The 27,905-nt window shown below is 17.7% G+C and overlaps 2 protein-coding genes across 2 annotated transcripts; both read right to left on the reverse strand.

Moving 5' to 3' along the window:
• Positions 1-3,793: 3,793 nt before the first annotated feature.
• CORC01_07313 (uncharacterized protein) lies at positions 3,794-3,997 on the reverse strand (the record flags this gene model as incomplete). The annotated part of the gene is made up of 1 exon (XM_022618950.1): positions 3,794-3,997. A coding segment is annotated over one exon (204 nt), but the record flags the coding sequence as incomplete, so codon positions are not given.
• Positions 3,998-4,449: 452 nt separating this feature from the next.
• CORC01_07314 (uncharacterized protein) lies at positions 4,450-4,599 on the reverse strand (the record flags this gene model as incomplete). The annotated part of the gene is made up of 1 exon (XM_022618951.1): positions 4,450-4,599. A coding segment is annotated over one exon (150 nt), but the record flags the coding sequence as incomplete, so codon positions are not given.
• Between the last annotated feature and the right edge of the window lie 23,306 nt (positions 4,600-27,905).

Consider the following 27,905-nt stretch of genomic DNA (forward strand, 5'->3'; position numbering starts at 1 on the left):
ATATTATTAATAGTATTTAAATACATTCCTTATTATAATTTTCGATAGTCTTAAAGTATTAAACTACTTTTTATTTATTTATTATAATAAAGGTCCTATTAAAGGGTTTTTTAAAATATTATCTTAATTATTTTTTACTATCTCGGTAAATAAAGTAATTATCGTCGTAATATACGGTTTAGGAAAATAATTTATAAAATACTTTTTTAAAAGTAATATTAATTTACTTTTTAGGGATAGGTCGTTATTAAATTTATTTAGGTTACTTATAGTTTTTAGTTATATATCTTAGCTTATTATAATTATAATATTTAAATTCTTTTTTTTAATGGGATTAGTTTCGATTTATTATACTAAGATTTATAGGTCCGCTATGTTATTTATAAGTAATAGTTTATTAAAGATTATTATTCCCATTATAATGGTTTCTTTAATTAAAGTTGCGTTAAAGTTATTATTAATATTTACGTCCTAAATTAAATTCTTATTATTATTATTTTTTTTTTTTTTATAAAAGTAATTATCGATTTTAATTACGAATTTAATATATTAAAGGAAATTTTTTAACCCGTTGAGTTTAATAATTTCGTCCTTAACTTCGTTTTTTAATCTTTAATAAAATATAAAAACCTTAATATTATTAATAAGATTAAATTAAATATTAAGTCGTTTAAACTTAGTTAAGTAGTTTTTTATTAATTTAGTTTATTAAAGTTATAATATATCGCGTTCGGCTTATCGTTTTTTATTTAAATTTTAAAAAAGCGATTTAAAAGCTTTTTTAAATCTTTCGAAATTATAATAAATATCTTATATTTTAATAAAATATTTATTAAAGGTTTCTTTTTTAAAATATTCCTTTGAAAAAGGTTCGAATTATTTAAAAGCTCGTTTTTTAAAAAAGCTAGTGGCGTATATAACTTTTTTAACTTCGTTATTAAAATCTTTTTAATAAGAATTTTAAAAGTTTTTAACTTAAATTAAAAATCCTTTTAAGGTTTTAAGGGTATTGTTAAAAATAATAAGTATATTAAGTTTAAGTTTTTATCGTCTTTTAATAAAAAAGGTAATAATAATATTAACGGCGCTTCGAAGCGTATTTACCTATTTAATAAGTTTTAAAATCTTTTTATATTTAATATCGAGTTTTTTGAATATAGCGTTAAATAGTCCTTATATATAAGTAATATCATAATTATTTTTAATTTAGGTTTCTATTAATTAAATAATAATAATATTAAAAAAGTCTATTAATTCTTTATTATATTAAATACTTTAATTAACGACGCGGCGTATTTTAATATATATTATCTTATTAAAAACCGCGTCTTTATTAAAATTATATTTAATATTAAGTATTTTTATATCTCTTTCGGCTTAGGCTAGCTTAGTATTTAAAACCTAAGGCTTTTTATTTTTATTAAAAAAAGATTTAATAAATATCGTTTGTATTATTTAATAAGTTTTTATAAAATCGATTTACTAAACAAAAGTAATTAAAACATTATAGCTAATTAGTCGTAATAAGGTTTATATTAATAAAAGTTAAGGTTACGATATTTATAAATAATAATCGTTATAAAAATAACTTTAATAAAATTATTATTTATAAGTCGTAAGGTAAGTAAAGCTTTAATAATTAATCATAGTTTTATTAAGTAAGTTCTTAATAAAAATAGCTAAAAGTAATCGTTAAATCTAATATAAAAATTAATTATTAAAAAAGTTATAAAAGTCTATCTTTAAACCTAGCTCGGGCTATCCTATATATAAATCTTAATTATAAATATATCTTTTATAATATCTTATTTATTTATTATTTAACGGTTTATTAAACGGTCGTCCGTTTTATATTTTTATAATCGCTTATTTTATTTATTTATAGGCGTCCGTTTTTTATTTTATTATACGATCGTAGTTATATAATTTATTTATAGTTCTTCCGTTTTAAAGGGAGCCGTCATTACTATATATATAGTATAATAACCGCCGTAGGTCCTATAGGGCAGGGCCCTAGTCTAGTAATACGTATTAAGTCGTAACAAATTAATATATAGACTTTTTAACATAACGAAAAATCTTTTACTTAGCTAACTAATCCCCCAGGACTCGGTCGTTAAATATTCCGGTTACTTAATAACTTACATAAATAATTTAAGTTATTAATCCCGGTTTTAAAAGCGGTTATTAAAAGGATTTTTTTAATTTTTTTTCTATTTTATATTTTTAAATAATCCTTTTTTTATAAATATTTTTACTTCGCAACTTTTCTTTTCTTAAACTTTTATTTTATTAATATCTTTTATTAACTTTTCGTAATAATATCCTTAGCCTTATTTATTAATTAATTAATTCCTTTTTTTATAATAATTTTTAATAAATTCTTTAATTTTTCGCCCCCGATATTATTATACTATTACGGCCAGCTAATCGTAATAAGGTTTATATTAATAAAAGTCGGGGCTACGATATTCATAAATAGTAATCATCATAGAAATAACTTTAAAAAAGCTATTATTTATAAATTATAAAGTAAATAAAGCTTTAGTAATTAATTATAATTTTATTAAATAAGTTCTTAATAAAAATAATTAAAAATGATTATTAAATTTAGTATAAAAATTAATTATTAAAAAAGTTATAAAAGTCTATCTTTAAACTTAGCTTAGGCTATTTTATATATAAATCTTAATTATAAATATATTTTTTATAATATTCTATTTATTATTATTTAACGGTTTATTAAACGGTTATTTATTTTATATTTTTATAATCGTCCGTTTTATTTATTTATAAACGTTTATTTTTTATTTTATTATAAAATTATAATTATGTAACTTATCTATAGTTCTTCCGTTTTAAAAGGAGCTATTTAAATTCTTATTATTATATATATAATATAATAACCGCCGTAAATTTTATAAAATAAGGCCTTAATTTAATAATACGTATTAAATCGTAATATTAGCTCCTCCTTTTAAAAATCTAATCCTTAGGCTTATAAATAAATCGTTTATTTTTAAATTAAAAATCGTTAAATATTTTTATTAAAATATATTAACGCTATATTAAATCGAATTAAAAAATCGAAATTATAAATAACTACGTCTCGTCGTTATTTATTATATATTATTCGTTTTTTTAATAAAAATATAAAAATAATATTATATTTAAATTATTATTTTTAAAACGTTCGTTATTTAGTTTTTCTTAATTTTAATATTTATAAAATATACTATTATTTAAATATTTTATACGATATTTTTATTAATATTATTTATATTTATAAGTTTTTTATAAATAGTTTTTTATAAGTCTCGATTAATAAATATAATAAATTATTTAATAATAAAGTCTAATCGCTTTAATTATAAAAAATAAATAAAAAAGTCGCGGTTTTAAAAAAAAGCTATAAAACTATAAAAAAAAGTTAAAACTTACTAAAAAGCTTAAATTAAATTAAATAAATTATTATTTAAATTAAAATACCTTCGTTTTTAAAAATAAATAATATTTAAAAAAAGTCGTATTATATTAAAACTTTTTTTTAAAAATATCGAAAGTATTTTTTTAACGGCCTAAGAGGCGTAGATTAATAATATTTTTAGCGTTATTAATTAAGACGCTATAATAATTAAAAGTTTTAAATTTAAATTTAATTTTAGTATTTTTTGAAAAGTTATTAAAAGTTTTAAAAGTTTATAATAAGTTTTTATATATTATTTTTATATTTATAATCTTTTTATTTAATAAAATACTCTTTATATCCTTTTTTAATTCGGTAGTTAATAACTTATTTAATTTTATATTTTAATTTATTAAGTTCGACGATAATACGATTTTTAATATATAAGCTTTTGAATACCGGCTTTAAAAATAAAATATAAAAAACCGGGTAGCATCGTATTATATTTAAAAGTTTTAATTTAAAATTAATTAATAAAACTTTTTTAATAATTTCAAAAGGTTTAAATTTTTTATAATCTAATTTATTACTTAGTCGCTTTATTTTAATATTATAGTAAAAAAGATATACGTTATCTCTTTTTTTAAAAATTAATCTATTAATTTTTAATCTATTAGCGTATTTTTTATTTATTATTATATAAATTTAAAATTTAAAAAGGTTTCTTTTTAAGTCTTTTTAAATTTATTTACGTTTATTATAGCTTTTATAACTTATAATCCTTTATATACTTCTCTATATATAATTAATTAAAATCCGTAATTAAAATAAAAAAAGGATTTTTTTATATTTTTATTAACTACGCTATTATATATAAACTAAGCTATTAATAATAATATTACTTAATTATTTTAATCATAATTTATATAATAACGGAGGTATATTTTAAAAATTTAATTAATTTTTTTCGTTTGTCTATCGGTTTATAAATAAAAAAAGGTTAATAATTTATAATTTATACCAAATTATAAAATTAAAAATCTTTAAAACTTAATAGTAAATAATTTATTTTTATTAAAAATTATTTCCTTAAGTAAATTATAGTTAATAATAACTATTTTAAAAAAGGTATATATTAATTCCTTAATATTATTTACTTCTTTATATAATATAAAATAAATAAACTTAATAAATCGGTCGACGATAACTAAAATACTATTATATTATATATTCGTAAATAATTCTTTAGACTTTAATAATTTAATAATAAAGTCTTAAGAAATTAAATATTATACTTTTAATAATATTAATAAAAATTATAGCTTTTTATAAAGCTTATAAAGGCTATTTTTATTTTTTTTATAAATATTATAATTTTTAATAGCTTTAATAACTTTTATTTTTATAACGATTTTATTATAATATTAACGAATCCGTTTTTATATTTTTATAATATTTTAATAACTGTATACTTAAGTATTATAAACTTTTATAATAAATTTAAAAGTTATTTTTTTAAATAGGTTAATATTAACCTTTTTAACTATTATAAAAAGTTTTATAATAAATATAAAATTATTATTATTGTTATATTTAAAAATTACTTATATTTTTTTAGGGACCGTAACTTTATAATTAAATCGTTTATTAAAAGCGTTTATTTTACCGTTTTTTAAACTTTTCTAATAAATAATTCGAAAATTAAATTTTAATAAAAATTCGCTTTATTTAATTTATTATTTATTTAAATTTTTATTTATTATAAAATTCGTAAAGTTTTTATAATCTATATAAATAATAACTTTATATCTAATTCTTAAAAGCTATAGTTTTTATTTTTTAAAGGCTTCGATTATAATTATTAATTCTTTATTATAAATTTAATAATTTAGTTTTATTTTATAAAACGTTTTAAAATAAAATATATAAAAATAAAATACTTTTTATTAATTTTATTATCTTAAAATAGCTCTTACAGCGAAGTCCGAAATATTAATTTCGATTTTAAACGGTTTTTTTAAATCCGGAATTATAATTATTAATTCTAAAGTAACTAAATCCTTAACTTTATTAAAAGCTTTTTTATATTTTTTATCTTAAATAAAAATTATATTTTTCTTTATTAAGTTATTAAAAAGTTTAATAATATTAATATAATTTTTAAAAAATCGCCGATAGAAATTAACGAATTTTAAAAATAATTATACATTTTTAATATTAATAAGTATAGGCTAGTTTTTAATTATTATTATCTTAAATACTTATATATAAATTTGTTTTAATATAATTATATAACTAAAAAAATCCACTTTTTATATATAAAATTTATATTTATCGGGCTTAATAAAAAGCTTTACGTTTTAAAATTTTTAAAATACTATATAAATGTATTTTTTATATATCTTAAAGTTAAAAAAAAAAATAAAAATATTGTTAAAATAAACGATTATAAAAAGGGAGTTAATATACCGGCGTCGTAAATTAATATACCGGCGTCGCTTTTATACCGACGTCGCTATTCGACTTTTTAATTAATTTAAAAAAATATTATTAATATAATTAAATTCTATTATATATTTATAAAATATCTTAACCTTTTTATTTTATTAATCCTTTTATTTTAAGGTTATATTATTAAGCTTTTAAGTTTAACTTATACTATTTACTTATAATAGCTTTTCTAACTAAAATTAAAAATATTTTATAAAATTAATTTTAAAATAATATTTATATTAATAAACCTCCCTTTTTATAAGAGCGACCCCTTTTACGAGAGCGATTATTAATTAATTACGGCCTTTTATTATTATTTAGCTAACCGTTATTATTTCCTTTTTTAAAAAGCAGCCGTTTAAATATTAGTTAATTTTATAAAGTTAATAATTTTTAAAAGTAGTATAATTTTATTATTAAGCTCTTAATTGGTATATTATAAAATACGCGACCTTTTATAAACGATTATTTTAATATAAAGCTTATATTATATTTTACTCGTTATTTTTTAAAAAGAATAACGAAAACTTAACGGATTATTTTTTTATAACTTTTTTTAAAATATAGCCCTTTTCTTTTTAACGAATAGTCCTAATAACCTTCCTATTTTATAATAAAATAATTTAATAATACTTTTTAATTTGTTTTATAAATTATTAAAATTAATTAATAATTAATAACAGCACTCTTTCGATAATAAGAATATATTCGTTAATAGTAAGAAATATAAGGTCCTTAAGTTAACCTATTACCTTATTTACCTTTATATTAATCCTCCCCTTAAAGCGAAGCGTCTTTCCGAATTATAACCTCCTATTATATTCTAAATAACCGATCCTTTTCTTTTTTTATAACCGAAATCCTAAACTTATCGATTTTTAATAATTTAAAATAAATTTATAATACCCTTTTTGACCAAATTAATATTTTTATAAAAACTAATAGATTTAATATTATAAAGCGGAATAAGTATAAAACTAAAGGCCGAATTATTTAATATACTTTTTAATATAATCGATTTAATAAGCCTAGGCCTATATAAAATACTAGTATTTAATAACGTAAGTTTTGTAAATACGGTTATAAATAGTAAATTATTGCCGAGGCTTAAGAAAAAGGTAAATAGCTTTTATATTATTATTTAGACCCTTAATATAATTAATATAATTATAGCCCTAGCCTTAAAGCTTTTATATACCCTTTATATCGTAAGCTTATTCAAATAATTTAAAATATTATTAAAATTATAAACCGATAAGTTAAGATTCGGGCTTGCGATATATATACTATTATTTAAAAGTAGTTTTTAAAGTCCTTATTTACTTAGCGAGATATTTATAACGCTAAGGCTTATATAAACTAAAAGAAATTAATTAAATATTCGCTAATTATAACGTTAATTAAGCTATTTAATAAACGAAACATTTTATACGTAATAAAATAGGTAAATAACAAGCTAAACCGCTTTATTAACTTTATTTAGACCTTTCCTTATTATTTTTAAATATAAAAACGATTTTTTAAAATAATTAGCTTTGATAATATTTATAATATTAATCGCTTTAAGCTCCCTTTTTTCTAAGCTATTAAGCAGACTTGCTTTAGATCTATTTATAACGCTACGTTTAGCCTTATCGATAATAAGAAATTAAAAGGTTTTTAGTTTTTTTTAATAAGTATTTATTAACTTATAAACTAATACTTAGTCCGTTACCCTACTATTATTATTATAAATTATAATAAATAAATAAAAGCTATATTAAATAAGCAGTTCCTAAACGTTTAGTAATAACTCTATATCTATTATATTAATTCTAATATTATACTTAAGGCTAAATAAAAATAGGTTAAAGAACGTAGTTATAGTAATAATAGTAATAGGTCTAATAACGAGGGATATTAGCTATTAATATAAATAATAGCTACGCTAAGTAATAAGGATAAGGCCTATATTAATATACTTATTAATAAGCCCCCTTTTTATACATATCGTAGGGTTTTTATAATATAAAAGCTTATTATTTTTATTAAAATTAAGTATATTTTTAAAAAAGCCTAGATTAAGCTTTATAAAAAGTTTAACGATTAACGCCTAATCCTTTAATACTTTTATATAATATATTTACTTTTAAAAATATAATAGGCCCGCTACTCTATTCGAAAATACTAAAACTTTAATATTCGTATTACTTTTAATATTAAGTTAAGTAATAATAATATTAAGAGTTATCTTTTAAACGGTCTTAATTACCTATATCAACTTATCGATATTATATAAGATATAATTAATAATTAAGAGATACGCTTTAAATAAGCTTATATTAAAAATAAAGTGTTTATAAGTTAGGAATATATAAATACTTATTTTAAATACCTAAGCGAACTTCTAATAATACTTTTTTTAAAATATCTTACGTTGATTAAAAAATAATACCGGCTAATAAAAAAAGTAATACCGTTTAATAAAAAGCTATTCCTAGTCCTTTTTAAAAACTATAGTCTAGACTATACTATTTTAATTAAGCTAAATATCTTATACTATTATAAGATTTATTCTAAAATAATAGATTTAGCTATTTTTAGTAAATAAAAAATATATTTTTAGTAACGTTTTTAAGAGACGTCTTTTTTAAATTTATATCGGCGGATCTTTAACTTTAAAATTATTATATCCCTCCGCGGTAGGCTAAAAAATATAGTATAGCTTATCTTATTATAATTAGCCTTATTTAAAAAAGGTTAATTAGTTAGTTAAGCTTGTATTACTTATAATAGTTAAGGTATAAATAGTAAATAGCGAGGTCGCTTACCTAAAAGTAAAAATAAATCGACGCTAGCTAGGCTTATATAAAAGATAAGTTAATTAAGTTAAAGCTAAATATTAAGCTTATCTTAGCGATAAATAAGGAGCTAGTTTAGCGTTTTTAATAAAGGGAAGATAATAAAGAATTATATAAATAGACGGCTAATATAGTTTAATATTTAAAAAAAACGGAGTTAATAGGAAATAGTTTATAGTAACGATAAATTTTTATAAACACGTCGTAAAAAGTAATTAAATAATAAGCTTTTTTAAGGGTTATATAGTCCTTATTTAAAATTTATAAAACTATAATAAAAATAAATTATAATACGTATTTTTAGAAATTTTAAATAAGAGCTTAGGTTAAAAAAAAAGGTAAAAATAATTATATTAATATAATTATTTTTATTACTTTTATAAAGAGGTATTTTTTTTTTAAGTTAATTAAAAAGTCGAATAGCGACGCCGGTATAAGAGCGACGCCGGTATATTAATTTACGACGCCGGTATATTAATTCCTTATAAAAATATCGACGTATTTCTTAAATATATAATTAATTATTATTTAAAATATAATAAGTATATTAATAAATTTAAAAAGTATAATTAAATATTTATAAAATCCTCTATAGGTTCGGAATACCGTTTTCTATTTATTTCTTTCTTTAATTCTAATTTAATTAAATACTCTTTTAAAATTTATTATAATAAACTATTAAGCTCTATATAATATTTCCTTAAGTTTTATAATAAAGGGTAATAAATAGTAATTCTTTTTAATAATTTTATTAAATCCTTTATAATCGATTATAAATCTAAACTTCTTTTTATTTTTCTTAAGTATAAAGAAGATTAATACTTTTATTAAAAAGGATAATAGTTTAATATAACCCTTTTTAAATCTATCGTTAATATATTCGTTAAATTCGTTACGTTTAAATTAATTTATAAAATATAATAAATAAAACTTAAGTTATATTCCTTTTTTTAATTCGATTTTTATATCCTAACTATTATATTTTAATAATCCTATTTCTTTTTTTAAAACAAATAGTTTTATATAAATTTAATACTTTTTAAATATAATTTAAAATAGGTCCGATCTTTAATCGTTTATATTAAATATAAATATCTTAATAAATTCTATTATTTTAATAAAAGCGATATATTTAATTTATTTTCGTTCGTTAAGTATTATATAAAACTCGTTTAAACCCTTTTTTTTAAATCGTTTAATAACTAAGTTTATCTAATAAAGTTAGCTAATTTTCTAATCTATTTATAAATTATATTTTCGTAATTATAAAATTCTTAAAATAATATCGGTATTTTTAATCTCTATAATATTATATTTTAATTATTTTAATTAATTATTAATATATATTATAAAATATATAATCTCCCGGTTAATATATTTATTATTATAATTAATTTATTTTCTTTTTATTATTTATAAAATATATAAATTAGTTTTTTATATTTATAATAATTTATATTTATTTACTATTCTTAATAAAATAAAAATTCCTTAAGCGCCGTTATTAATAATAATATTTATATCGTATTTATTTATTTAAAATTTAAATTATAAATATTCCTCGTTAGGGAATATTATAAAATATAAAAATTTATTTATTTTAGCCGCTTTTCGTTATTCTTTTATAATTAATATATTTAGTTTTTTAATATTTTAAAAGCTAATACCCGTCCTTTTTTTATAAACCGTTTATAATTAATTATTAAATCGGGGCGCCTCTATTTTTTAATAAGTAAATATAATATATTAATAATATTGTAAATATTATTTATTTTTTTATTAATAAGTTTTCTCCCCTTAAGAAATAATTTATAATTTCTAAATATTTTAATATTAAATTATATATTTAAAATATATCGGTTATATAAATAGTCCTTTAGGTTTTTAATAAACTAATCTAGTTCTCCCTAAAAGCTTATAAATTTTTATTATTTTAATTATTTATCTAAATCGGCTTCCTTTTTAATAATAAAATCGTTAATATTAAGTAATATTTTATAATCAATTTTTAATTAAGTATATTATTAAGCGACGTTATAAGGTTCGTTCGAATTATGAAATAATTATTAACTTATTAGCTATTTATAATTTAATATATTAATATTATTTAAAAAAGGGTCGTAATCTAATCCCTTAATATTAAATTCTATAAATATATTATTAATAATTCTTTTACTCAAGTCTTTTAATTTAATATTTTTTTTAAATATAAAAAAGTTTTATTTTAAACGGAGTATATTATCCTTTATTATTATTTTAAGTTATTTATATAATCGTTATTATAAAATAATAAAGACTATTTTTATAATTAAATATTAAAAAATATAAACGTTTATTATATAATAAGCCTTATTTAATTTTTTAATATATTAATAATAACGTTTTTTTAACGTCTAAAGTTTATATATTAAATATATAATATTTATTTTTTTATTAATTTCGTATATTAATTAAAAAAGGTTTTTTTTTATTTTAGTTTTTAGTCGTTTTTAAAATCGTTATTAAAGTAGGGTAAGTATTATTTTTATATTTAGTCGCTTTTTTTTTAATAATCGGCCGGCTTTATAATAGCTAGTATTACGACTTAATATATATTACTAAACTAAGGCCCTGCCCCACAGGACCTACGGCGGCTATTATACTATATATATAATAATAAAAACTTAAATAACTCCCTTTAAAACGAAAAAACTATAAATAAGTTACGTAATTATAATTTTATAATAAAATAAAAAACGAACGCTCGTAAATAAATAAAATAAATAATTATAAAAATATAAAACGGACGACCGTTTAATAAACCGTTAGATAATAATAAATAAAATATTATAAAAAATATATTTATAATTAAGATTTATATATAAAATAGCTTAAGTTAAGCTCGAAAATAGATTTTTATAACTTTTTTAATAATTAATTTTTATATTAAATTTAACGATCGCTTTTAGTTATTTTTATTAAAAACTTATTTAATAAGACTACGATTAATTACTAAAGTTTTATTTACTTTACGATTTATAAATAATAGCTTTATTAAAATTATTTTTATAACGACTATTATTTATAAGTATTATAGTCCCGATTTTTATTAATATAAACTTTATTATAATTAATTAGCCGTAATACTTTAATTATTTTTATTTAATAAATCGATTTTATAAAAACTTATTAAATAGTACGAACGATATTTATTTAATTTTTTTTTAATAAAGGTAAATAGCCTTAGGTTTTAAATATCGAATTTTCTTAAGCCGAAAGAGATTTAAAAATACTTAATATTAAATTCGATTCCGATAAAAACGTAGTTTTTAACTAAATAATATACGCCCGGATATATAAAGTTATTAAAAAAAACGTTAAACGTAATAAAAAATTAAATAAACTTTTTAATATTAATACTACTTAATTAATAAAAATTTAAATTAAAAATAACTATAATATTATTAAAATATAAAAAATATTTAATATTACGTTTAAAAAACTTAAAAATAAACGTTAAAAAGCTTTAAACTTTATTAATTAAGTAAATACGGTTTAAAATACTATTAATATTATTATTACTCCTTTTTATAAAAAACAATAGAAATTTAAATTTAATATACTTATTATTTTCGACGGGATTTTTAAAACTTTAAAAAGATTTTTAATTTAAATTAAAAACTTTTAAAACTTTTATTAAAAAAACTTTAATAATAAAATTAAAAAAGTCGTATACGCCGTTAACTTTTTTAAAAAATAAGTTTTTAAATAATTCGAACTTTTTTAAAAAAAGTATTTTAAAAAAAGGATTTTTAATAAATATTTTATTAAAATACGAAATATTTATTATAATTTTAATAAATTTAAAAAAGTTTTTAAATCGTTTTTTTAAAATCTAAATAAAAAATAATAAGCCGAGCGTAATATATTATAATTTTAATAAACTAAATTAATAAAAAATTATTTAGTTAAGTTTAGACGTTTTAATATTTAATTTAATTTTATTAACGATATTAAAATTTTTATATTTTATTAAGGATTAAAAGATAAAGTTAAGGACGAATTTATTAAAATCGATAAACTAAACGATTTTTTTTAATATATTAAATTTATAATTAAAATTAATAACCGCTTTTATAAAAAAACGAAAAGAAAATAATAATAAGAACTTAACTTAAAACGTAAATATTAATATTAACTTTAATATAATTTTAATTAAAAATACCGTTATAATAAGAATAATAACTTTTAATAAACTATTATTTATAAATAATATAGTAGATTTATAAACCTTAGTATAGCGAAACGAGATTAATCTTATTAAAAAAAGAATTTAAATATTATAATTATGATAAGCTAAAATATATAATTAGAAATTATAAATAGCCTAAATGAATTTAATAACGACCTATTTTTAAAAAACAAATTAATATTATTTTTAAAAAAGTACTTTATAAATCACTTTTTTAAACTATATATTATAACGATAATTACTTTACTTATCGAAATAGTAAAGAATAATTAAGATAATACTTTAAGAAATTTTTTAATAAAACCTTTATTATAATAAACAAATAAAAAGCAGTTTAACGCTTTAAGATTATCGAAAATTATAATAAAAAGTATATTTAAATATTATTAATAATATACGAAGTAGTTAAAATATAATTTATTAGCTTTTTAAAGTAAGCGTAAACCCTTACGATAATAAAAAGTAAATTAAAAAAAAAATAATTAAAAATAAAAACGATTTATTTTAATTAAAAAACGAGATCTTAGTTTATAAAATACGGATTTTAAATAAATCTATTTATATAATACGACGAATATTTAATAAAATAATTTAATATTATAAATAACGCCTTTTAATAATATATATTTATAATAAAAATTATATTCGTATTTTAATTAGTTATTATAAAACCGGCCGATTATTAAAAAAAAAGCGATTAAATATAAAAGTAATATATTACGATCGGCTAGTCGTAGTAAGGTTTGTGTTAACAGAAATCGGGGCTGCGATACTTATAAATAATAATCGTCGTTAAAATAGCTTTAAAGAAGCTATTATCTATAAGTTATTAAGTAAAAAGGCTTTAGTAATTAATCGTAGTTTTATTAATAAAGTTCTTAATAAAGATAGTTAAAAACGATCGTTAAATTTAATATAAAAAATTAATTACTAAAAAAGCTATAAAAATCTATCCTCAAGCCTAGCTCGGGCTATCCTATATATAAATCTTAATTATAAATATATCTTTTATAATATCTTATTTATTATTATCTAACGGTTTACCGAATAGTCGTCCGTCCTATATTTTTATAATCGTCTATCTTATTTATTTATAAGTATCCGTTCCTTATTTTATTATACGATCGTAATTACGTAATTTATTTATAATTTTTTTATCTTAAAGGGAGCCGTTTATATTTTTATTATTATATATATAATATAATAGCCGCCGTAAGTCTTATAAGGTAGGGCCTTAATTTAGTAATATATATTAAGTTATAATATTAGCTTTTCCCCTCAAAGGTCTAATCCCTAGGCTTATAAATAAGTCATTTTTTCCTAAATTAAAGAATCGTTAAGTATTTTTATTAAAATATACTAACGTTATATTAAATCGAATTAAAAAATCGAAATTATAAATAATTACGTCTCGTCGCTATCTATTACATATTATTCATTTTTCTAATAAAAATATAAAAATAATACCGTACTCAAATTATCGTTCTTAGGGTGTTCGTTACCTAATCTTTTTTAATTTTAATATTTATAAAATATATTATTATCTAAGTATTTCATACGATATTTTTATTAATACTATTTATATTTATAAATTTTTAAAGACTATCTCTTACGGGTCCTAATTAATAAATATAATAAATCGTTTAATAATAAAGTCCGATTATTTTAATTATAAAAAATAAATAAAAGAATTACGGTTTTAAAAAAGAATTATAAAGCTATAAAAAAAAGCTAAAGCTTACTAAAAAGCTTAAGCTAAATTAAATAAATCGTTATTTAAATTAAAACGCTTTCGTTTTTAAAAGCGAATAATATTTAAAAAGAGTCGTATCGTATTAAAAGAATTTCTTAAGGATATTAAAAGCGTTTTTTCAATAGCTCGGGAGGCATAAACTAATAATATTTTTAGCGTTATCGATTAAGACGCCGTAATAACTAAGAGTTCTAAATTTAAATTTAATTTTAATACTCTTTAAAAAGCTATTAAAAGTTCTAAAGGTTCGTAACAGGTTCCTATATATTATCTTTATATCTATAATCTTTTTATTTAATAAAATACTTTTTACGTTCTTTCTTAATTCGGTAGTCGATAACTTATTTGACCTCGTATTTTAATTTATTAAGTTCGATAATAATACGATCTCTAGTATATAAACCCTTAGGTACCGGCTTTAAGAATAAAATATAAAAAACCGAGTAGTATCGCATCGTATCTAAAAGTTTTAATTTAAAATTAATTAATAAAACTTTCTTAATAATTTTAAAAAGTTTAAGTTTTTTATAATTTAATTTATCGCTTAATCGCTTTATTTTAATATTATAGCGAAAGAAATATATATTATTTCCTTTTTTTAAAGTTAATTTACTAATTTTTAATTTATTGGCGTATTTTTTTATACGCTACCGTATAAACTTAAGGTCTAAAAAGGCTTTTTTTTAAATTTTTTTAAGTTTATTTATGTTTATTACGGCTTTTATAACCTATAATCTTTTGCGTACTTTTTTATATATAATTAATTAAAATCCGTAATTAAAATAAAAAAAGGATTCTTTTATACTTTCGTTAATTACGCTATTATATATAAACTAGGCTATTAATAGTAGTATTACTTAATTATTTTAGTTATAATTTATATAATAGCGGAGGTATATTTTAAGAATTTGGTTAATTTTTTCCGTTTATTTATTAATTTATAAATAAAAAAAGGTTAATAATTTGTAGTTTATATTAAGCTATGAGATTAAAGATTTTTAAAATTTAATAATAAATAGCTTATTTTTGTCGGAAACTATTTCCTTAGGTAAATCGTAGTTAATAATAATTATTTTAAGGAAGGTATATACCAGTTCCTCAATATTACTTACTTTTTTATATAGTATAAAATAAGCGAACTTAATAAGTCGATCGACAATAATTAAGATATTATTATATTATACGTTTATTAATAGTTCTTTAGATTTTAGTAGTTTAACGATAAAGTCTTAAGAGATTAAGTATTATACCTCTAGGGGTATTAATAATAATTATAGTTTTTTATAAAACTTATAAGGGCTATTTTTATTTTTTTTATAAATATCGTAGTCTTTAATAGCCTTAGCGACTTCTACTTTTATAACGGTTTTATTATAATATTAATAAATCCGTTTCTATATCTTTATAATACTTTAATAGCCGTATACTTAAGTATTATAAACTTTTATAATAAGCTTAAGAATTATTTTTTTAAACGGGCTAGTATTAACTTTTCTAACTATTATAAAGAGTTTTATAATAGGTATAAAATTATCGTTATCGTTGTATTTAAAAATTACTTATATTTCTTTAAGGACCATAACTTCGTAATTAAGCCGTTTATTAAAAACGTCCGCTTTACCGTTTTCTAAACTTTTCTAATAAATAATTTAAAAATTAAATTTTAATAAGAATTCGCTTTATCTAATTTATCGTTTATTTAAATTCTTATTTATCATAAAATTCGTAAAGTTTTTATAATCTATATAAATAATGACTTTATATTTAATTCCTAAAAGCTATAGTCTTTATTTTTTAAAAGTTTTAATTATAGCTATTAATTTTTTATTATAAATTTATTAATTTAATTCTACTCTATAAAACGCTTTAAAATAGAATACACAAAAATAAAATATTCTTTATTAATTTTATTATTTTAAAACAGCTCTTATAGCGAAATCTAAAGCGTTAGTCTCGACTTCGAACGGTTTCTTTAAATCCAGAATTATAATTATTAATTCCAAAATAACCAAGTCCTTAACTTTATTAAAAGCTTTTTTATATTTTTTATCTAAAATAAAAATTATATTTTTCCTTATTAAGTTATTAAAAAATCTAATAATATTAACGTAGTCTTTAAAAAATCGCTAATAAAAGTTAACGAATCTTAAAAATAACTATACGTTTTTAATGTTAGTAAGTATGGGCTAGTCCTTAACTATTATTACTTTAAATACCTATATATAAATTTATTTTAATATAATCGTATAGCTAAGGAAATCTACTTTTTATATATAAAATTCGTATTTATTAAGCTTAACAAAAAGCTTTACGTTTTAAAATTTTTAAAATATTATATAAACGTATTTTTTATACATTTCGAAATTAAAAAAAAAAATAAAAATATCGTTAAAATAAATAACTATAAAAATATCGACATACTCCCTAAATACGTAATTAATTATTATTTAAAATATAGCGGGTATATTAATAAATCTAAAAAGCATAACTAAATACTCATAAAGTCCTTTACGGGTTCGGAATACCGTTTTCTATTCGTCTCCTTTTTTAATTTTAATCTAATTAAATACTCCTTTAAAATTTATTATAATAAACTATTAAGCTCTATATAATATTTCCTTAAATTCTATAATAAAAAATAATAAATAATAATTCTTTTTAATAATTTCGTTAAATCCTTTATAATCGATTATAAATCTAAGCTTTTTCTTACCTTTCTTAAATATAAAAAAAATTAGTACTCCTATTAAAAAGGATAATAATTTAATATAACCTTTCTTAAGTCTATTATCGATATACTTATTAAGTTCGTCGTATTTAAGTTAATTTATAAAGTATAGTAAATAAAACTTAAGTTATATTTTTTTTTTTAATTCGATTTCTATATCTTAACTATTATATTTTAATAATTTTATTTCTTTTTTTAAAGCGAATAGTTTTATATAAATTTAATACTCTTCGGGTATAATTTAAAATAGGTCCGATCTTTAATTATCTATACCGGGTACGAATATCCTAATAAGTTTTATCGTTTTAATAAAAACAATATATTTAATTTATTTTCGTTCGTTAAGTATTACGTAAAACTCGTTTAAACCCTTTTTATTAAATCGTTTAGTAATTAAGTTTATTTAATAAAGTTAGCCGGTTCTTTAATTTATCTATAAATTATATTTTTATAACTACGAGATTTTTAAAATAACGTCGATATTTTTAATCTTTATAATATCGTATTTTAGTTATTTTAGTTAATTATTAATATATATCGTAAGGTATATAATCTCTTAATTAATATATTTATCGTTATAATTAACTTATTCTTTTTTTACTATTTGTAAAATATACGAATTCGTTTTTTATACCTATAATAATTTATATTTATTTACTATTTTTAATAAAATAAAGATTTTTTAAGCGCCGCTATCGATAATAGTACTTATATTGTATCCGTTTATCTAAAATTTAAATCGTAAATATTTTTTATCAGGGAGTATTATAAAATATAAAAACTTATTTATTTTAATCGTTTTTCGTTATTTTTTTACGATTAGCATATTTAGTTTTTTAATATCTCGAGGGCTAATGCCCGTCCTTCTTTTACAAACCGTTCGTAATTAATTATTAAATCGGGACGCCTCTATCTTTTAATAAGTAAATATAATACGTTAATAATATCGTAAATATCGTTTATTTCTTTATTAATAGGTTCTCTCCCCTTAAGAAATAATTTATAATTTCTAAATATTTTAATATTGGATTATATGTTTAGAATATATTAGTTATATAAGTAATCTTTTAGGTCTTTAATAAGCTAATTTAATTTTCTTTAAAAGCTTATAGATTCTTATTATTCTAACTACTTATCTAAATCGGCTTCCTCTCTAATAATAAAATCGTTAATATTGGGCAATATCCTATAATCGATTTTTATCTAAATATGTTATTAAGCGACGTCGCGAGGTTCGTTTAAATTATAAAGTAATTATTAGCTTATTAACTATTCGTAGTCTAATATATTAATATTATTTAAAAAGGGGTCGTAGTTTAGTCCTTCGGTACTAAATTCTGTAAATATATTGTTAATAGTTTTTTTATTTAAATCGTCCGGTTTAATACTTTTTTTAAATATAAAAAAGTTTTATTTTAAATAAAATATATCGTCTTTTATTATTACTTTAAATTATTTATATATTCGCTATTTTAAAATAATAAAGATTATTTTTATAATCAAATATTAAAAAATATAAACGTTTACTATATAATAAGCTTCGTTTAATTTTTTAATACGTTGCTAATAACGTTTTTTTAATATCTAAAGTCCGTAAACTAAATTTATTTCCTTATCGATTTTATCCTTTAGCCGAAAGAGGTCTTTTTTTATCTTAACCTCCAACCGTTTTTAGAATCGTTATTAAAATAAAATAAACATTACTTTTACATTTAATCGTTTTTTTTTTTAATAATCGGCTAGCTTTATAATAACTAATTAAAATACGAATATAGTTTTTATTATAATTTTTTATTATTAAAAGGCGCTATTCGTAATATTAAATTATTTTATTAAATACTCGTCGTATTATATAAATAGATTTACTTAAAATCCGTATTTTATAAACTAAGATCTTTTTTTTTAATTAAAATAAGTTATCTTTATTTTTAATTACTATCCTTCTTTCTAATCTACTTCTTATTATCGCAAGGGTTTACACTCATTTAAGAAAACTAATAAATTATACCCTAACTACTTCGTATACTATTAAAAATATTCAGATATACTTTTTATTATAGTCTTCAATAATCTTAAAGCGTTAAACTACTTCTTATTTATTTATTATAATAAGGGTTCTACTAAAAGGCTTTTTAAAATACTATCCTAATTATTCTTTACTATCTCGATAAGTAAAGTAATTATCGTCGTAATATATAGTTTATAAAAGCGATTTATAAGGTACCTTTTTAAAAGTAATATTAATTTATTTTTTAAAAATAGGTCGTTATTAAATTCGTTTAGGCTATTTATAATCTTTAGTTATATATCTTAACTTATCGTAATTATAATATTTAAATTCTTTTTTTTAACGGGATTAATTTCGTTTCGCTATATTAAAGTTTATAGGTCCGTTATGTTATCTATAAGTAATAATTTATTAAAGATTATTATTTCCGTTATAGCGGTTTCTTTAGTTAAAATTATATTAAGGTTGCTATTAGTACTTACGTCTTAAGTTAAGTTCTTATCGTTATTTTTTCCTTTCCTTTTTTCTTTTATAAAAGCGGTTATCGATTTTAATTACGAGTTTAATATATTAAAAGAAATCGTTTAGTTTATCGATTTTAATAAGTTCGTCCTTAACCTTATCTTTTAATCCTCAATAAAATATAAAAATTTTAATATTATTAATAAAATTAAATTAAATATTAAAACGTCTAAACTCGGCTAAATAGTCTTTTATTAATTTAGTTTATCAGAATTATAATATATTACGCTCGGTTTATCGTTTCTTATTTAGATTTTAAAAAAGCGATTTAAAAATTTTTTTAAACCCGTCGAAGTTATAATAAATATCTTATACTTTAATAAAGTATTCATTAAAGGTTTCCTTTTTAAAATATTCTTCCTAAAAAGGTTTAAACTATTTAAAAACTCGTCCTTTAAAAAAGCTAACGGCGTATATAACCTTTTTAATTTCGTTACTAAAGTTTTTTTAATAAAAGTTCTAAAAATTCTTAACTTAAATTAAAAATCTTTTTAAGGTTCTAAAAGTCCTATCGAAAATAATAAGTACGTTAAATTTAAATTTTTATTATCCTCTATTAAAAAAGGTAATAACAATATTAACGGTATTTTAAAACGTATTTACTTAATCAACAAAGTTTAAAGCCTTTTAACGTTCGTTTTTAAATTTTTTAAATATAACGTTAAATATTCTTTATATCTTAACAATGTCGCAGTCGTTTTTAATTTAAATTTTTATTAATTAGGTAATAATAATATTAAAAAGGTCCGTTAGTTCTTTATTATATTAAATATTTTAATTAACGACGCGGCGTATCTAAGCATATATTATTTTATTAAGGACCGTATCCTTATTAAAGTTATATTTAATATTAGGTATCTCTACGTCTCCTTCGGCTTAGGCTAGCTCGGCGTCTAAAGCCTAAGGCTTTTTACTTTTATTAAAAAAGAATTTAATAAATATTATTCATATTATTTAATAAGTTTTCATAGAGTCGACTTATTAAATAAAAATAATTAAAATATTACGATCGGTTAATTATAATAAGGTTTATATTAATAGAAATCGGGGCTACGATATTCGTAAATAATAGTTGTTGTTAAAATAGCTTTAAAAAAGCTATTATCTATAAGTTATTAAATAGAAAGGCTTCGGTAATTAATTATAATCTTATTAATAAAGTTCTTAATAAAAATAACTAAAAGCGATCGTTAGATTTAGTATAAAAAGTTAATTATTAAAAAAGCTATAGAAATCTATCTTTAAGCCCAGCTTAAGCTATCTTATATATAAATCCTAATTATAAATATATTTTTTATAATATTTTGTTTATTATTATCCAACGGTTTACTAAACGATCGTCCGTCTTATATTTTTATAATCGTCTATTTTATTTATTTATAAGCGTTTATTTTTTATTTTATTATACGATCGTAGTTACGTAACTTATTTATAATTTTTTCGTCTTAAAAAGAGCCGTTTATATTTTTATTATTATATATATAATATAATAGCCGCCGTAGGTCTTATAGGGTAGGGCCCTAGTCTAGCAATGCGTATTAGGTCGTAATATAATACTCGCTTTATTTTAATAACGATTTTAAAAATAATTAAAAACTAAAACAAAAAAAAACCTTTTTTAATTAAAATACAAAATTAATAAAAAAATAAATATTACATATTTAATATATAGATTTTAAATATTAAAAGAACGTTATTATTAACGTATTAAAAAACTAAATAAGGCTTATTATATAATAAATATTTATATTTTTTAATATTTAATTATAAAAATAGTCCTTATTATTTTATAATAGCGATTATATAAATAATTTAAAATAATAATAAAAGATAATATATTCCGTTTAAAATAAAAATCTTTTATATTTAAAGAAAATATTAAGTTAAAAAACTTAAATAAAAGAATTATTAATGATATATTTATAGAATTTAATATTAAAAGATTAGATATTACGACGTAATACGCATTACCAAACTAGGGCCCTGCCCTATAGGACCTACGGCGGCTATTATATTATATATATAATAATAAAAACTTAAACGGCCTCTTTTAAAACAAAAGAATTATAAATAAATTATATAATTACGATTATATAATAAAATAAAAAACGGAGGTTTATAAATAAATAAGACGGGCGATTATAAAAATATAGGACGGACGACCGTTTAATAAACGGTCGGATAATAATAAATAAAATATTATAAAAGATATATTTACGATTAGGATTTATATATAAGATAGCCTAAGCTAGGCTTAAGGATAAACTCTTATAACTTTTTTAATAATTAATTTTTATATTAAATTTAACGGTCGTTTTTAACTATTTTTATTAAAAACCTTATTAATAAAATTACGATTAATTATTAAAGTTTTACTTATTTTACGATTTATAAATAATAACTTTTTTAAAACTATTTTTATAACGACTATTATTTACGAATATTATAGCCTTAATTTTTATTAATATAAACTTTATTACGATTAGTTAGTTATAATATTTTAATTATTCTTATTTAGTAAATCGATTTTACGAAAACTTATTAAATAATACGAACAATATTTATCGAATCTTTTTTTAATAAAGGTAAAAAGCCCTAGGCTTTAGACGCTAAGCTAGCTTAAGTTAAAAAAGACGTAAAGATATTTAATATTAAATATAATTTTAATAAAAACGCGGTCTTTAATAAAATAATATATATTTAGATACGCCGCGTCGTCGACTAAGGTATTTAATATAATAAAGAATTAACGGACTTTTTTAATAATATTATTACCTAATTAATAAAAACTTAAATTAAAAACGACCGCGATATTATTAAGATATAAAGAATATTTAACGCTACATTTAAAAAACTCGAAAACGAATATTAAAAGGCCTTAAACCTCGTTAATTAAATAAATACGTTTTAAAATACTATTAATATCGTTATTATTTTTTTTAACGGAGGATAATAAAAACTTAAACTTAACGTATTTATTATTTTCGATAGGACTTTTAGAATTTTAAAAAGATTTTTAATTTAAATTAAAAACTTTTAAAGTTTTTATTAAAAAGATTTTAATAACGAAATTAAAAAAGTTATATATACCGTTAGTTTTTTTAAAAAACAAGCTTTTAAATAGTTTAAGCTTTTTTAAAAAAAGTATTTTAAAAAAAAAACTTTTAATAAATACTTTACCAAAGTATAAAATATTTATTATAATTTCGATAGGTTTAAAAAAACTTTTAAATTACTTTTTTAAAATCTAAATAAAAAATAATAAACCGAGCGCGATATATTATAATTTTAATAAATTAAATTAATAAAAAACTACTTAGCTAAGTTTAGACGCCTTAATACTTAACTTAATCTTATTAATAATATTAAAATTTTTATATTTTATTAAGGATTAAAGGATAAAGTTAAAAACGAACTTATTAAGATCGACGAACTAAACGATTTCTTTTAATATATTAAACTCATAATTAAAATCGATAATTACTTTTATAAAAGAAAAAAAAAAAAGAAAAAATAATAATAAGAACTTAATTTAAGACGTAAATATTAATAGTAACCTCAACGTAATTTTAATTAAAAATACCGCTATAATAAGAATAATAATTTTTAATAAACTACCGTTTATAAATAATATAACGAACTTATAAACCTTAGTATAGCGAAACGAGACTAATTTTATTAAAAAAAAGAATTTAAATATTATAATTATAATAAGCTAAAATATATAACTAAAGATTATAAATAGCCTAAATAAATTTAATAACGACCTATCTTTAAAAAATAAATTAATATTATTTCTAAAAAAGTACTTTATAAATCAGTCTTTTAAACCGTATATTACGACGATAATTACTTTATTTATTAAGATAATAAAAAATAATTAAGATAGTATTTTAAGAAACCTTTTAATAAGACCCTTATTATAATAAATAAATAAAAAATAGTTTAATACCTTAAGACTATCGAAAATTATAATAAAGAGTATATCTAAATATTATTAATAATATATAAAGTAGTTAAGATATAATTTATTAACTTTCTTAACTAAGCGTAAACCCTTATAATAATAGGAAATAAATTAAAAAAAAAGGATAATAATTAAAAATAAAAACGACCTATTTTAACTAAAAAACGAAATCTTAGCCCATAAAATACGGATTTTAAATAAATTTATTTATATAATATAACGAACATTTAATAAAATAATCTAATATTATAAATATCGCTTTTTAATAATAAAAAATTATAATAAAAATTATATTTATATATTAATTAATTATTATAAAGCTAGCCGATTATTAAAGAAAAAGCGACTAAATGTAAAAGTAATATTTACCCTATTCTAGCAACGACTTTAAAAATAATTAAAAACTAAAATGAAAAAAAACCTCTTTTAATTAAAATATAAAATCGATAAAGAAATAAATATTATATATTTAATATACGGATTTTAAATATTAAAAGAACGTTATTATTAACGTATCGAAGAACTAAATAAGGCTTATTATATAATAAACGTTTATATTCCCCGATATCCAATTATAAAAATAATCTTTATTATTTTAAAATAGCGAATATATAAATAATTTAAAATAATAATAAAAAATAATATATTCCGTTTAAAATAAAATTTTCTTATGTTTAAAAAAAATATTAAGCTAAATAATTTAAATAAAGAAATTATTAATAATATATCTATAAAATCTAATACTAAGGGACTAAATTACGACCCCTTTTTAAATAATATTAATATATCGAACTACGAATAGCTAATAAGTTAATAATTGCTTTATAATTTAAACGAACCTTGCGACGTTACTTAACGACGTACTTAGTTAGAAATCGATTATAAAATATTATTTAATATTAACGATTTTATTATTAGAGAAGAAGCCGATTTAAATAAGTAATTAGAATAATAAAAATTTATAAACTTTTAAAAAGAACTAAATTAGCTCACTAAGGATTTAAAAAACTACCTATATAACCGATATATTTTAAATATATAATCTAATATTAAAATATTTAAAAGTTATAAATTATTTCTTAAGGGGAGAGAACTTATTAATAAAAAAATAAATAATATTTATAATATTATTAACGTACTATATTTACTTATTAAAAAATAGAGGCGTCTCGATTTAATAGCTAATTATAAATAGCTTATAAAAAAAAGATAAATATTAGCCTTTAAAATATTAAAAAACTAAGTATATTAATCGTAAAAGAATAACGAAAAGCGGTTAAAATAAATAAGTTTTTATATTTTATAATATTCCTTAATAAGGAATATTTACGATTTAAATTTTAAATAAATGGATATAATATAAATATTATTATTAATAGCGGCGTTTAAAGAATTTTTATTTTATTAAAAATAGTAAATAAATATAAATTATTATAAATATAGAAAACGAACTTATATATTTTATAAATAATAAAAAGAGAATAAGTTAATTATAACGACGGATATATTAATTAAAAGACTATATACCTTACGATATATATTAATAATTAACTAAAATAATTAAAATACGATATTATAAAGATTAAAAATACCGACGTTATTTTTAAAATCTCGTAATTACAAAAATATAATTTATAAATAAATTAAAAAACCGGCTAATTTTATTAAATAGATTTAATTACTAAACGACTTAATAAAAAGGGTTTAAATAAGTTTTATATAATATTTAATAAACGAAAATAAATTAAATATATTATTTTTATTAAAACAATAGAACTTATTAAGATATTTATACTTAGTACGGACGATCGAAGATCGGACTTATTTTAAACTATATTTAAAAAGTACCGGATTTATATAAAACTATTCGTTTTAAAAGAAAAAATAAAATTATTAAAATATAATAATTAAAATATAGAGATCGAATTAAAAAAAGGAATATAACCTAAATTCTATTTATTATATTTTATAAATTAATTTAAACGCGACGAACTTAATAAGTATATCGACGATAGATTTAAAAAGGGTTATATTAAATTATTATCTTTTTTAATAGGAATATTAATTTTTTTTGTATTTAAAAAAAGTAAAAAAAAGTTTAGATTTATAATTAATCATAAAAGATTTAATAAAATTATTAAAAAGAATTATTATTTATTATTCCTTATTATAAAACTTAAGGAAATATTATACGGAGCTTAATAGTTTATTATAATAAATTTTAAAAAAGTATTTAACTAAATTAAAATTAAAAAAAAAAACGAATAAAAAACGGTATTCCGAACTTGTAAAAGATTTTATAAATACTTAGTTATATTTTTTAGACTTATTAATATACCCGTTATATTTTAAATAATAATTAATTACGTATTTAAAGAATATATTAATATCTTTATAATCCTTTATTTCGATAATATTTTTATCTTTTTTTTTAATTTTAAGATATATAAGAAATATATTTATATAATATTTTAGAAATTTTAAAACGTAAAGCTCTTTGCTAAGCCTAATAAATATAAATTTTATATATAGAAAATGGATTTCCTTAGCTATATAATTATATTAAAATAAATCTATATATAAGTATTTAAAATAATAATAGTTAAGGATTAGCTTATATTTATTAATATTAAAAACGTATAATTATTCTTAAGATTTATTAACTTTTACTAGCGATTTTTTAAAGACTATATTAATATTATTAAACCTTTTAATAACTTAATAAAGAAAAATATAACTTTTATTTAAGATAAAAAATATAAAAAAGCTTTTAATAAAATTAAAAACTTAGTTATTTTAAAATTAATAATTATAATTTTAGATTTAAAAAAACCGTTTAAAGTCGAGACCGACGTTTTAAACTTTATTATAAAAATTATTTTAAAATAATAAGATTAATAAAGAGTACTTTACTTTTATATATTTTATTTTAAAACGTTTTATAAAATAAAACTAAATTAATAAATTTATAATAAAAAATTAATAATTATAATCGAAGCTTTTAAAAAATAAAAACTATAATTCTTAAGAATTAAATACGAAGTTATTATTTATATAAATTATAAAAACCTTACGAACTTTATAATAAATAAGAATTTAAATAAACGATAAATTAAATAAAGCGAATTTTTATTAGAATTTAATTTCCGAATTATTTACCGAAAAGGTTTAAAAAACGATAAAATAGACGCTTTTAATAAACAACTTAATTATAAAATCACGGTCCTTAAAAAAATATAAGTAATTTTTAAATATAACGATAACAATAATTTTATATTTATTATAAAACTTTTTATAATAGTTAAAAAAGTTAATATTAGCCCGTTTAGAAAAATAACTTTTAAGTTTATTATAAAAATTTATAATACCCGAGTATACGGTTACTAAAATATTATAAAAATATAGAAACGGATTTATTAATACTACGATAAAACTATTATAAAAATAAAAATCGCTAAGGTTATTAAAAACTATAATATTTATAAAAAAAGTAAAAATAGCTTTTATAAGCTTTATAAAGAATTATAATTATTATTAATACTTTTAAAAGTATAGTATTTAATCTCTTAGGACTTTATTATTAAACTATTAAAGTTTAAAAAACTATTAATAAATATATAATACGATAGTATTTTAATTATCGTCGATCGATTTATTAAATTTATTTATTTTATATTATATAAAAAAATAAATAATATTAAGGAATTAATATATACCTTTTTTAAAATAATTATTATTAACTACGGTTTGCCTAAGGAAATAGTTTTTAATAAAAATAAGCTATTTACCGTTAAGTTTTAAAAATTTTTAATCTCGTAACTCGGTATAAATTATAAACTATCGACTTTTTTTTATTTATAAACCGATAGATAAATAAAAAAAATTAATTAGATTTTTAAAATATACCTCCGCTATTATATAAATTATAACTAAGATAATTAAATAATATTATTATTA

This window comes from Colletotrichum orchidophilum (assembly GCF_001831195.1).
Source record: "Colletotrichum orchidophilum strain IMI 309357 chromosome Unknown Scaffold_58.1, whole genome shotgun sequence".
NCBI classification, from domain to species: Eukaryota; Fungi; Ascomycota; class Sordariomycetes; order Glomerellales; family Glomerellaceae; genus Colletotrichum; species Colletotrichum orchidophilum.